This window comes from Agelaius tricolor, unplaced genomic scaffold, assembly GCF_023055355.1.
Source record: "Agelaius tricolor isolate 1412-34295 unplaced genomic scaffold, bAgeTri1.0.p SCAF_1, whole genome shotgun sequence".
Taxonomy (NCBI): Eukaryota; Metazoa; Chordata; class Aves; order Passeriformes; family Icteridae; genus Agelaius; species Agelaius tricolor.
Window position 1 is genome coordinate 76,491,655 of NW_027269261.1, and position 13,217 is coordinate 76,504,871.

The window sequence follows — 13,217 nt, forward strand, 5'->3', positions numbered from 1 at the left end:
CTGACACAAGGAAACTGCTCAGAGAAGCCTCTTGTTCTCCACAGTGACCCACCCATACAGAGCTGCATGCTGAGGTGGTTAGGAGCTCACCTAACTAATGTTAAAAGAAAGAAGTTCTTTCCTGTGTTACTTTTTGGTAGAATCAAAGACTTGAGGTGATTTATTATTTTTTTGTGCAAAGAGCTGCTTGTGCTCAGAGGAATGAGACAGAATGAGAAGAGGGAAGAAAGATTGCTCCATTGTAATACAAGTTCTTGTGACTAAAGTTGTACTTCAGCAGTCTTTATTTAATTCAATTCTTTGTAGATTCTCCAAGTAACTAATCTTAAAACAGAGAGAATGTGGAGCAAGACTGCTGAGAAGCTCTGGGAGAGCTTTGACAAGGGGGCCCCAAGATCCTGAGACTGTGCACTGCACAGCTGGACCTGCTGTGCTGACCCACCCAGCTTTCTCACAGAATGTGCCACCTCCCTCAGGAGATCATGGTAGGGACTGTTAGGCTGACCTGTATGACTTCTCTTCTGGATTATCCCATCTGTCCTGAGGGACAAGGAGTGCTTGCTTGTTGTCATCACCTGTATTCATGACGAGAAGTCTTCTGGCCTCCAAGTCCCCAGTGTGTTACCAACTTTAGGCATGCTAGGTCTCTAATGCTGGTCATTCTTTCCTGCACCAAAAAATAATATTTTTATTAATTTATTTTTATAAATAAGCAGCCTATTCTTAGGCCATGTGTCATTCAGTGATCTTTCTATAGGAGTGAATGTTAAGTACATTTATTGCCTCAGAATTTTCCTTGAACTGGTGCTGTGCATTAAAGTTGGTTGTCGTCTTTCTACAGGGGAGCTCTAGATGAAATTCCAGCAAACAAAACTGAGTAGGAGAACATAATCCATTTCAGAAAAGTTTTGATGTCAGAAAACTGTGCAGCTGCTATTAGTTTTAGCCCGTTTTAGGTACTTAGCATAGCTGACTTAACTGCTGACAAATAAAAAGATTGTGTATTGCATTCGTGCAAATAGCACCTTGCTTCTACTTAGGGCAGGTATGTCAACTTCTGTATTTTGTGTAAGTCTTTGAGTCTGTAGGTATGAAGAATGTAATATGTACTTTTGAGGGAATAAAAACGATGCCATAAGCGTATGATTACAGAAAATCCGAGATTTTTGTATGTTTTAGTAAAGCTTGTTACTTTTGCAAGATTTGTTGCAGACCAGTCCTATTAGTGCTGGAAGTCTGTGCATTATTTATTGATTTGTAGAGCAAATTTATACATGTGTCCTCTTTATAGAGAGAATAGTTATCCTTTATTAGGAGCATTTTGTTCACTGTGATCATGTTATACTACCTTGTTGTGTAAGAAATAGCTCATAAACAGTGCTACGAATCTAAATTTCCCTTTATTCTACTTTTATGTGTTCTGCATATTAATTTTCTTGGCTTTTGTCAGCTGACTTCAATCAAACCTGTATTGATGGTGCTGATTATACTATGTTAGTTACGTATTTTTTACCACTGTTCTTTGTGGCAGTGTGTTTTTTGATTGTAATGCATTTCTAGCAGTCAGTTTTATAATCTTTCCTACTTCGTACTGTTACAGCAGATTTTATTACTGATGGATTGTTCCTGTCCCACCCTTGTTGTTGGTTTTGCCTTAGCTGTCCATCTCCCCAAAGATCTGTTCCCTGTTCCTCTTCCTATTGAACATCAATCCCTCCCCAAGCCTGCTTCTTTCTCTAGAAACTTCTGTATCAATTTTGTATCATTCGAAACCCCATTGGTTTGTTTAAATTATTCTCCTCCCCTGCAGTCCCCTATTGGTTTAAACATTGTATTCCCCGCCTTGTGTTCCTCCCCCAGTTTTTCCCAATTGGTCAAAGACTGTATCCTCCCCTGGGACCTCCTACCCCTTATAAGTTGCTGTATGGGTGTGAGTTTGTGTTTCTGTCCCTGAATCTCTAGGAGTAAAGTTATTTGGAAATCATGCAGAAGATCACTCCCTGATCCTTGTCCAAGGAAAACAGAATCAAGGTTGATTTTATTTATTCAGCCTGATTAGAATAATGAAGCTGTGTTTCTTTTGTTTTGATGCAAATCCTTCATAGCAAGCATAGCCTTAAATTACTGAGGTTTCAGTTCTGGGAAAGTATTTGTTGTAGTGTTTGCTGTGATTTTAATATTTGTTTTACCGAAGTAAATAATTTGGTATTTCTGCGCTATCACCTGTGGGTATGTTGTCAACTAGAAAACTGAAACCTATAATATTTCATTACTTTCATTTTTAGTACTCATGGGTAAGAGAAAGGAAGAAAGTGTTCTAACTCCTGGGTCCCAGAAAAGGCAGAGAAAAGAACACACAGATGAACCTAGTGATGAGTCTGATGAAGAAGAAACTTTAGAGTTCACAGCTAATAGTGGTCCCTCTTCACAGTCGGTAAGTATAAAAAGTCATAGAGAAAAAGATATAAGAAAAGTTCTGTTCCTGTTGAAATAAATGTCTTGGATGTAGGCATCAGTAGAGCAAAGATAAAAGAAACTAAGGATACTGTCTGTGGTGAGGACTTCTGCATGAGGTTGTTCTTACCTTATTTCTTTTGGGTCATTTAGTTATAATAGTCAATCATAACAATATTCGGATTTAATAAAAGGATGCTACTGCAGTTGTAAAGTAAATGAAGGAAATGGATTTGGATAGAACTATGAAATGTTTCATTTATAGTAGTAGTAAAGGCAGAAAAAATATTTGGAAAACTATTTACTAAAAGAAGTGCCGAATATTTGTTTTGCATTGCTGACACTTTCAGATATCTGAAAAAGATCTAGTGTTTGAAATGCAAATTTTGATTGAAAAGAAACTCGAGAACGAGAATATTATTATTTTCTGCTTTTCTTTTAGTAGTTGAATTTTAATTTGATAGAAGACTTAAAACAAGTTGTTTTTGAGATTGCAAATACTGTCCTGTGTATTTAGATTGGACATTAGGAAACATTTCTTTACCAGTGGTAAGACACTGGACCAGGTTTCTCTGGGAGGGTTGAACCTGTCTGGGTGCCAGGTGTGCACCAAAACCACTCTTTCACTGCCCTCCTTTCCTGTATAGGGGAGAGAAAATACAACAAAATACTTGTGGTTGAGATAAGGGCAGGGAGATATCACTCCCCAGTGACTGTCATGGGCAAAACAGCCTCAGCCTGGGGAGATTACCTGAATTTATTTACAATCTAATTAGTATTTGAGAGATAATGAGGAATGAACCCAAATCTTAAAACACCTTCCCTCCTTGGCTCCTCTTCATTCCCAATTTTCTTCTTCCGCCAGCTCAACAGCACAGGCAATTGGTGGGGCTTTGGTCAGTTCATTACATGTTGTCTCTGCCACTCAGTCCTCTTCAGAGGGAGGACTCACACTCATTCTCCAGTCTGGATCCCTTCCACAGGATGCAGTCCCTCAGGAACAGCCTGCTCCACTCTGGATCTCCCATGGGCTCACAAGTCCTACCAGCAAACCTCCTCCAGTGTAGACTTCCCATAGAGTCACAGCCTCCTTTGGGAATCCTGCTCTAGCACAGGGCTCTCCATGGGCTGCAGGTGGATCACTGCTCTGATGCCTGGAAGACCTCTGTCCCTCCTTGGTGTCTGCAGAGCTGTTCCTCTCACATGGTCTCACTGTCTTCTCTGGCTGCAGTTGCTGTAATTGCAATTTCCCTTTCCTGGCTCTTAGCCTGGAGGCACTTCCACTGTTGCTGATGAGCTCAGCCTTGGCCAGCAGTGGGTCTGTCTTGGGGGTGGCTGGGGAGTGGCAATGGCTCTGTCAGACATAGGAAAGCTTCTGGCAGGTTCTCACAGAAGCCACCCCTGTAGCTTCCTGTCCCTGCTACCACAACCCAAAACCAATACAGGTTCCCAGAGAGATGGTTGGTGCCCCAAGCCTGTCAGTATTTACGAGACATTTAGACAATGCCCTTAATAACATGCTTTAACTTGGTCAGCCAACTATTTTGGACCTATTGCCTTATTATTTTATGTTGTATTGATGGTAAGTTAGTAATAGGGAGAACTGTAAGTTACTGTGTGTGAGAGATCAGCTTTGGTAGCTTTTTATTTTAATAAATAGCTGCTCTATAGCAAGTGACTGTACACAGTGTCGTGGAACATTTCTGTTTCCTTGTGGCTTGTAACAACCAATGTTTTATATCATACTGTCATTTTAATTCTCATTGTCTTTAAAATATACAAACTTAATCTCATTAAAATGTATATATAACTTGAGTTTTAATTGTTCATTCTTTAGTCTGATGGTGAGGTTGGGATAATTGAAAGTATCCAGCTGAAGAACTTCATGTGCCATTCAAATCTGGGGCCTTTTCAGTTCGGATCAAATCTCAATTTTGTTGTTGGAACCAATGGAAGTAAGTATTAATTGCATAGAATCTTTGTCAAAGAACACTTCTGTTAATAATGTAGAAGATGTAGGTTTTTATTTGAAAAAGAATTTCTGGCCATCTTTTAGGTGTGGACAAGGATTCACTTTTGAAATGAGGTACCACACAGGTCTATCCCAGTAGTTAAAGGCTGGTGAATTAGGTCTTAAAATTGGAGATTTTTGTAAAAGATAATGTGAATATAAATATTTTAATAGCTAAACAATGCATACATTTTTATTTGAACTGAATGTACTTCTATGTTTATTATTAAATGCACTGTAATTGTCCAAGTACCTGCAGTGCCCATCACTGAGTTTGGACGAACCACCGTGGTTGTAATGGGGATTGAAGTACTGCTGATAATTTCATAGTGCTAAACTAGATCTAAAGCACATTCAGCAATATCCTGCTTCCCGAGGACATCCAACATTTTGAAAAGCTGTTGCGGTTAGCCTGGAGAAGGAGGAGAAGCTGTGTCCTCTCCCGGCTGGCTCTCGGCGGGGTGAGAGGTGCAATTGTGAGCATGTGCCGCTAGATGGCTCCCACAGCCCAGAGTGAGGGCGTGCCGAGCGCACGGACCAGGCGAGTTCCTGCACGGCCGGCAGATCAGTCATGTCATTTATTATATCATATCAGGTCATTTACCGTATCATATCTTATCAGCCAGCATTGCAGAGTACTTGAGAATGATAGCCTTAGCCCAGGCTCCAAGGGTGATAAACACCAAAGTAGGGAGTGCCTGCTATGAGGAAGGTGTTACATAATGCAGCTCTGAGAGCCAGCACAACAGCTCTGAGAGCAAATAAATCAGCATTGTGATCAGCAGCTATTAAGCTAATGTCATGAATGCTTAGAGCAAATTTGTTTTAACATACTCTGGTCAGTTATATCAACCCTTTGAGCCCCACAGTGGGTGCTAGAAAGGACTGTTTTCATTTAATCCTTTTTAGCAACTAAATATCATGCAGCCACTCACTTCCCCATGTCCTCCAGTGGGATAGGAAGGAGAATTGGAAAAAGGTAAAACCTGTGGTTTGGAATAAGAGCAGCTTAATAATTGAAATAAAATAAAATACAGTAATTATTGTAATGACAAACAGAAAGAAAGAGAGCAATAAAACCCAAGAGAAACAAGTTCTGCGTAATACAGTTGCTCACAACCAGCCCATCCGTGAGCAGCAATCAGTGGCTCCTGGACAGCATTCCCCAGTTTATGCACTGGGAATGATACTGTATGGAATATCCCTTTGGCCACTTCAGGTCAGTTCTCCTGGCCAGGCTCCCTCCTGCCTTCTTGTGCACTTCCTCAGTGGCAGAGTATGAGACACTGAAGAGTCCTCAACTTTGCTGCTTAACAACAACCAAAACATGAGCATGTTATCAGCATTATTGTCATGCTGAACCCAAAACACAGCACTGTACAAGCTACTAGGCAGAAATGGAGCTCTATCCCAGCTAACCCAGGACATAGAAACTATTATAGGAAAAGGAAGTGATACCTATTTATACAATCTTGTTTCTTCTGCATAAATAATTTTAAAAAATAAAATTAAATTTTGAAAGAGAGCTTAAAACCTTTCAGGTACTTAGATAAATGGTAATGTGTGTTTGATTTCTTTTGTTGTGTGTGTCTTTTCAGTATGCTTTTAAGAAAGAGGAGATTCCTTCCTTCTGACTAATGACATGGTGAATGCAAATTGCTAAACAGAAGTAACAGAAGTTTGGGTCAGCATGTTGGGTTTTTTAAGGAAGATTCTTGAAAATGGCAGATACTTTACTAGCATTATTGTTATTTTATATGTTCAATAAGGACAGAATTTGGACTTGTAATGCATGAATATATAACAAGTCAAAAACTGTAATATAGGTGGCATAGAAATTACAATATCTTCTCTTTAAAACAAGTTAAATGCTTCAATTACAGGTGGAAAAAGTTCTGTATTAACAGCACTAATTGTTGGACTTGGTGGAAAAGCCACTGCAACTAACAGAGGTTCCTCATTAAAAATGTTTATTCAAAAAGGAGAGACGTAAGTTAAACTTTAATCTAAAAGTTGCATTTGTAGTTTGCTGATTGTCGTTGAGGTTAGCTTACGAGTTTTCTGTTTATGATAATTTTCTGCATCTTCTTATGGGATCCAACAGACTTGAATAAAAAGCATAACATTTAAACAACACTCTCCCCTCGCACAAAAACCCCAAACCCTGAAAACAAAAAACTTCAGAAGTTTTACCACTTGTATATCATTATTCCTGAATGTTGTATTTTGAAACCAACTGGAAATTAAACTCCAAACAGTTGATCTCTCCTCCAGTGAGAGAGGGATAAAAGTGGAGATTGCGTGTTGAAATAAAAATGTATTGAATAAAGCCATCAACGAGATAAGGAAAACAAACTGATGCAGCAACAATACTAATAACAACAGTGTATAAAAGAGGGTGATTACAAGCAAAAATGCTCACTGAGTCTGATGCAAGGTGACTGCAGCACACCCCCAGTCAGACATCTTCTGAGACAAAGAAGAAAAGGGCAAGTGGAAGTGTCTGTGCTCGTGTTGTGAAAAAAAGAAACAATGGTGGACAAATATATGTACCCACACTCCCTCCCCAAGCCCAAGATGAGAAAAACAATGACATACCAACCCCATTGTAGGACTGGAGCCACTCCACTGCTTCACTCACCATCCACTTTCCCTGGAATAAAGGAACAAAATGGTAGCAGTTCCACTTTGTGTTCTCCTCTTCCAGCTGAAGCTGTGTCCCCAGGGATGATGTGTGAGGTATAGAACAACAACACTCACATGGCTCTGGGCTCTGCCCCTCACAGTAATGGCAAGAAAATTATCTCTGTCCTACCTGAAACTGGGACACTGAACTAGCTGACATAGTGATGTGTTCTCTATATTCCCTGCTCTTGTGTATTACTTCCAGTCTGTCATTGAATATCCTACAGAAAAATGGGAGTCCACTAGAAAAATTCATAGGTGACTAGTTATCATTATTTTGCAAGCAGTGAGGTTAATTATTTTTCAGTCTTTCTGGTGATGTGAATGAATGAATGTAAAGACCTTGACTTACAGCTGGATGTTAGAACATGCAAGAAGTGGATTCATGTCTGCTGTGAGATTGGGGATAATGTATTTAGGGAAACCAATAAAAAGATAGGAGGCTTATGAGTTTACATTTACATGAAGCTGTTATTCAGAGTCAGATATCCCAGTCTTTTCCTTTCAGAGGTGCTTAAGAGTAAAATTTTGGTAGTTCTTGCCTTGTTATTATTAAGTTAATGTTTCAGCACTTACTTGAGAAACAGGAAATAGGAATTTGGAACTGAAATCACATCTCATGTTTTCTAGAAGAATGGCTTAAGCATTCTGCTGTATATTACTTTGCTTAGGCTGTAGAAGCCAGACAACTGTTTCATACAGAAACCAATTTGAAAAAAGGAGAACTACCAAAAATCAGCTTGATTCTGCAATGTAAAATGAGGGCACTCAAGATGAGGAGGGAAGATGGAAGAATTCTTCTCTCACAAATACTGCTTTTGGCTCTTTATTCAGGTGAAGCATAGGAGGTGCAAGCAGTCAGTGTAGGGCAGCAGTGTGTCATGGTTATGGAGAAGAGGGCTGGACTTTCTGGCGGTGTTTGATTCCATACCACCAATGTCATGGCAGGGCTGTGCTGTCAGCACGAGGAAGCCGGGGCTGAAAGAAGCTTCTGCTGTCCCCAGGTGTGAGGGAGGGGGCGTGTAGGTGTCAGGGTCAGCCCAGCAGACTTTGCCCATCTCTGCCACTGGCAGTCTGTCTTGGTTTAGGGACAGATTTAGGAAAAAACACTCTGGAATGAGTGTCTTCTCTGAAGAGAATGGCTCAGTAATTCTTTTTGCCAATGAGAAAATGAATACCAGCAGGTGAAAGTAAAAAACACCCTGTTTATTAACCAGAAAAGTGCATGCACAGCATGAAAAAAAATTGAACAAATGCTAGATACTGAACTTTCAGAACCTTACCTCCCCACCCACACCACAACAAGAAAACCTCAGAATGCCAGGGGAAGAAATAAACAGGCTGGCTGCATGGCAGAGGGGGGACAAAATGGTGACTGGCTTTTGTCTCAGGGAAGAGGAAAAAGTTAACGCAGCGGCTTAGACAAAAGCTTAGATGGGAACCTATTGGATGGCATTGGTCCCCTCCTCAGAGCAGATGAAGCTGATGGATTTTGGTGTCCTTTCTCTTGTTGGTTCATCTTCGCCTGAGGTTTCAGGCTGGCTGGAGTGGCCCCCACTGCTGGTCTTGGCGAGTATCTGATCTTGGACCAAAACCAAGCTGAAACAATTCAAGAAAAACTAAAAAAAACACCTGCAGAAGGATTGTGGCTGCTGTCCAGAGGAAAGGTGGTGGGGAGGGGGGGGGAAAAGGAAACTTTTTGCTTAGCTACTAAAAAATCAAGTTAGATAGGCAACAGAGCAACTGCTGCTCTCTGCAACACTCAGCATGCTGGGGAGTGAGTCTTGAACACGAAGTCTGTACAGGAGCCCCCGCCAAGGCTCGTGCCCCTCCTCTGGACCCACCTTAAAGCCACAGCAGCCATTTCTGGGCATAAAGCAGACAATCAGGAATAGTTCATCATCATGAAATCACCCCAAGACATGGCCCCTTTCCCCTTCCTCCGAGGCATGGCTTTTCTGGTTTGGTGCTGAAAGACAAGGCCAGCAAGCCCAGATGCCACGCAGAGAAAAAGAAAAGGGAGGGAACAGCAGCAGCGCGGGGCACAGCCCAGCCAAGCTGTGTGGAGCCCCAGCCACCATAGCTGCAGCACTGCAGCACCACTGCTGCCAGAACCACCGAGCACTCCAGTCCCACTCGCGCAGTCAGGCCCAGGAAAAGAGTGCCCTGACCTGATTCAGAGCCCTGTCAGATCCCACCAGGTTTTGTCTTGTCCCTGTTTTCCTGTTTTTTTCAGAAAGGGGAAGTTAAGCCATGAGCATCCCTGACATAGTGTCCTTGATTTATCATACACTACATGGCCCAGCACAAGGCCAGTTGCTATTTTGCCTTTGTCTGAGAAACCATGCCAGGTGCTGTCTTGGGGATGCATTTTTGTTTAGTGTTGAATACCCTTCTGTGGGTAAAACACTCTCTGTTTTGTACAGTCTTACTAATATTGTTGTGGTTTTGAGATTTTGCAGTAAATTGCGATTTCATTTTATAATCTCTGCTATTGTTTCCTCCACTGTGGGAAGGGGGTGGAGGGAAGGCGACAGCTTGAGTGGGTTTACTTTTCCCTTTACTTCACTTTCATTTTACTGCTGGGTACTGCTTTTCTCTTTACTTTACTTTACTGCTGAGTTTTAAACCAGCAATGCTTCTAATGCTGTTATGGATCAAACCAAATAAACACATGTTGTTCTGATTGGTACTGTGACTGACTTGCAGTTGTGACCTGTAGCATACATGACAATTCGTATGGAAAATAAAAATGTTCTGACTTTTTTTGTTGTTTTTAGGTTTGATATTAATTTCAGGGGTTTTAAAATTATTTTTGTTACTTTTTTTAGCTCTGCAGATATTTCCATAACTTTGCGAAACCAAGGAAGAGATGCTTTTAAACCAGAATTGTATGGTACCTCTATCACTGTGAATCAGCATATTAATCAGGATGGAAGCAGAACTTGGAAACTGAAAAGCAAATCTGGTTAGTGGTAGTTTGCTTTGTTCTCAGTCTTAGAAGTTCTCTAAACTTGTTCATGGATTTGTATGCCTTGATGTTAGTAAAGGATGTTGTTTCTGTTTTCATAAAACCACTCAAGGATGATTACAATGTCCATTTTTCTTGTTTTTATCGCAAACTAAAAATATTTTAGTAGGTCAAAAGCAATTATGTATTTATTGATACGTATTATTTAGTATGTCGGATGTAACATTATGTATTTGTTTTCACAAAAATCTGCTTGTGTGATGAGGCTGAACATAGTTTTAAGTCTTTTTGGAGGTTTTACTGAAATTGCTGATTTATCTAAATTCTGTCACAGAGGGTTTATGAGGCAAAGAAGGACTTCAAGTAGAAGTCTTTCTGTGCAAATGAAAATGTATTGAAAAAATAATAATTAAAAAACCCCCTAATGTTTCTAGTTCAGGACTAAGTCTGTGTTACAAAGAGATGGAATTCATTTCTTAGATTCTCTACAATGAAGAAAATACTCCAGGGCATTGTACCTATTGATATTTTTCCTTTCTTTTTTTTTACCACTAGGGACCATAATTTCTTCAAAGAAGGAGGAACTCATAGGAATACTGGATCACTTTAATATACAGGTAGTTGTTGTGGTGTTTAAATTCTGTGCAATTTAAGAAGACATTGGTACGTGATATTGTAATTCTTCAATTAAAAAGGAGAGAGTTGCACCTCTTCCATATCATTTAAAGATCAAATTCATCAGCAAAAGGAAAATTGAAATATATACCTCATGCAATGCAGAATAGGATTCTGTCCCAGACAGATAAGTATTTGCTGTCATCTTGAGCTGTGAGTCATGGGTTCTGTTGATAAAAGTCTTGATATATGTAGGTTTCTTTGGTATCTGGAGAGGTTTTTTCTGCTGATTATTTCAGTTCTAGCTGTTTCAGAAATTTGAATGTGATTTTTCTGCCTAATTGATTAATAAAAGATCAGGTAGTGCATGTGAAGTTTAAAATATGCAACTTAGAATTTCACATAATAGGAATTGCAGTTAGTATGTATTGATTTTATTTTGTGGCAACATCTATAAGAATATATGAGTCAATTAATTGCATTTATTGCAATACTTTGACACAACAAGAATTTCTAATGCTGATTTTGTTAAATAAATGGAACTTACTGTTTTTATAGAAGTCACATATCCTCTTGGAAGCAGTTCCTTAGTTGTCCTTGCTGTGGTTCTATTTTATATTTGATACAGTTTTTTAATTTTCTGTTTGTTACTGGTTTTGTTTGTTATGTTTTGGTTTTTTTGAAGATGTGAGAGGATTAGCAAGTTCGATTTTACCACATTAGCTTAGTAATAAGTTGCAAGACTAAAACAGAGTTCTCACTTCCATGGATTTGCAGTTATTTGGTAACTTGTAATTAAAATAAAATGAAAATTATTTATTTTTGCAGGTAGATAACCCTGTGTCTGTTTTAACCCAAGAGATGAGTAAACAGTTTTTACAGACTAAAAATGAAGGGGATAAGTACAAGGTAAGAAAAAAATACAGCATAATCATAAAACATTAAAATAACAATTGCAAATTTTTAGAGCATTTGGGAAAAAAAAATCAAATTCTTTGATTTTAATCACCTGTTTTGGGCTAATTCAGGTAAGTAGCTAAATACCACACAACCACTCCCTCACTTCCCTTCTGTGCTGCCCCCAAGCTTGGGCTGGGGGAATGGGAAATGAAGAGTAAAAGTAAAAAAAAAAAAAAGAGAGGGATGAGATAAAATTTGTGTGATAACTGAAGTGAAAGCTGGAAGGAGAGAGAGAGAGAGAAAGAAAGTGAAGCAAAATAAGAGATGCAAAGGGAATCATTCACCACTTCCTATTGGTAAGGCCCAACCAGTGCCCAAGAAAAAGATGGCTAATCCCCCCCTAAACCCTGTCTTACCTGTTTTTATTACTGAGCATGGCTGTGCTGGTTTGGGCTGGGTTAGGATTAATTTTCTTCATGGCAGCTTGTATAGGGCTACTTAGTGTGTTTGTGCTGAAATAGTATTTATAATGGGGAGATGTTTTCCTTATTGCTGTTTGGGTAACTGCTGAGCAGGCCTTACACAGTCAAGGCTTTTTCCTCTTCTTTTTCCACCCCACCAGCAAGGAGGCTGGGGGGGCACAAGGCTTTGGGAGGGGTCACACCAGGACAGATGACCCCAGCTGACAAACGGGATATCCCAGACCATGTAGCATCATGCTCAGCATATAGAGCTTGGGGAAGAAGGGGGAAGTGGGGGATGTTTTGAATGATGCATTTGTCTTCCCAAGTCACCATTAGGCATGATGGAGCCCTGTTTTCCTGGGGATGGCTGAACACCTGCCTGCCCCAGGAAGTGGTGAATGAATTCCTTGGTTTGCTTGGCTTGCATGTGCAGCTTTTGCTGTTTTGAACTATTTTTGTCTTATCCCATGTGTTTCTTGCTTATACTTTTCTGATTCTCTTCCCTATCACACCCCAGGGTAAAGTGAGTAAGTGGCTGGGGCTAAACCATCACAATGACATTTTCTGAGGTGGCAAATCTTGTTGGCTGCTTGGAATCATTTGCCTGTTTGTATACCTCCCCAACTTCTTGCACACCCAGCTGGTCTATTCACTGAGAGGGCAGAGTGAGAAAAAGGAGGCTTTGGTGCAACAGCTAACATATGAGTGTGTAGTCAGTATTTTTTTTGATCACATATCTAAAACAAAACACCAAATTTAACACTGTTAAATTTCCTGTAAAGCAATTTAACTCCATCCCAACCAGAGCCAGTGCACTGTCTGATTGCACCAATTATCCACTTGCACAAACAATATTTTTGAAGATTCTTCTCTCTAAAGAGATGGATAAATTTAAATTTTAGGGCTCTGCTGAGTTAGTTCATTATTCAGAAGTACCCTTATGGGAAATGAGTGTTCTAAGTCACCCAAAGAACCACTGGCATAGGTATCAGCAAAAGCAGGTTTAATACAAAAGTGAAAGTGTGGCTAGGTTTGTTGGCAAGGTTCGCTCTCCTACTCACATAGATGCACAAGAGGAAAATTGGACTAAAACCTGAAATTAATACATCTAAAACCA

The 13,217-nt window shown here is 39.9% G+C and overlaps 1 protein-coding gene across 3 annotated transcripts in view; it reads left to right on the forward strand.

The window, feature by feature from the left end:
- SMC6 (structural maintenance of chromosomes 6) overlaps positions 1–13,217 on the forward strand; it is a 44,383-nt gene that overhangs the window by 4,612 nt on the left and 26,554 nt on the right. For all 3 annotated transcript variants that reach the window (XM_071440369.1, XM_071440387.1, XM_071440378.1), the window contains exons 2-7: positions 2,286–2,434; positions 4,292–4,409; positions 6,349–6,454; positions 9,982–10,118; positions 10,677–10,738; positions 11,565–11,645. In XM_071440369.1, the coding sequence (XP_071296470.1) occupies positions 2,291–2,434; positions 4,292–4,409; positions 6,349–6,454; positions 9,982–10,118; positions 10,677–10,738; positions 11,565–11,645 (648 nt within the window). In that variant the 5' untranslated portion in view covers positions 2,286–2,290. The remainder of the gene's footprint in view (positions 1–2,285; positions 2,435–4,291; positions 4,410–6,348; positions 6,455–9,981; positions 10,119–10,676; positions 10,739–11,564; positions 11,646–13,217) is intronic.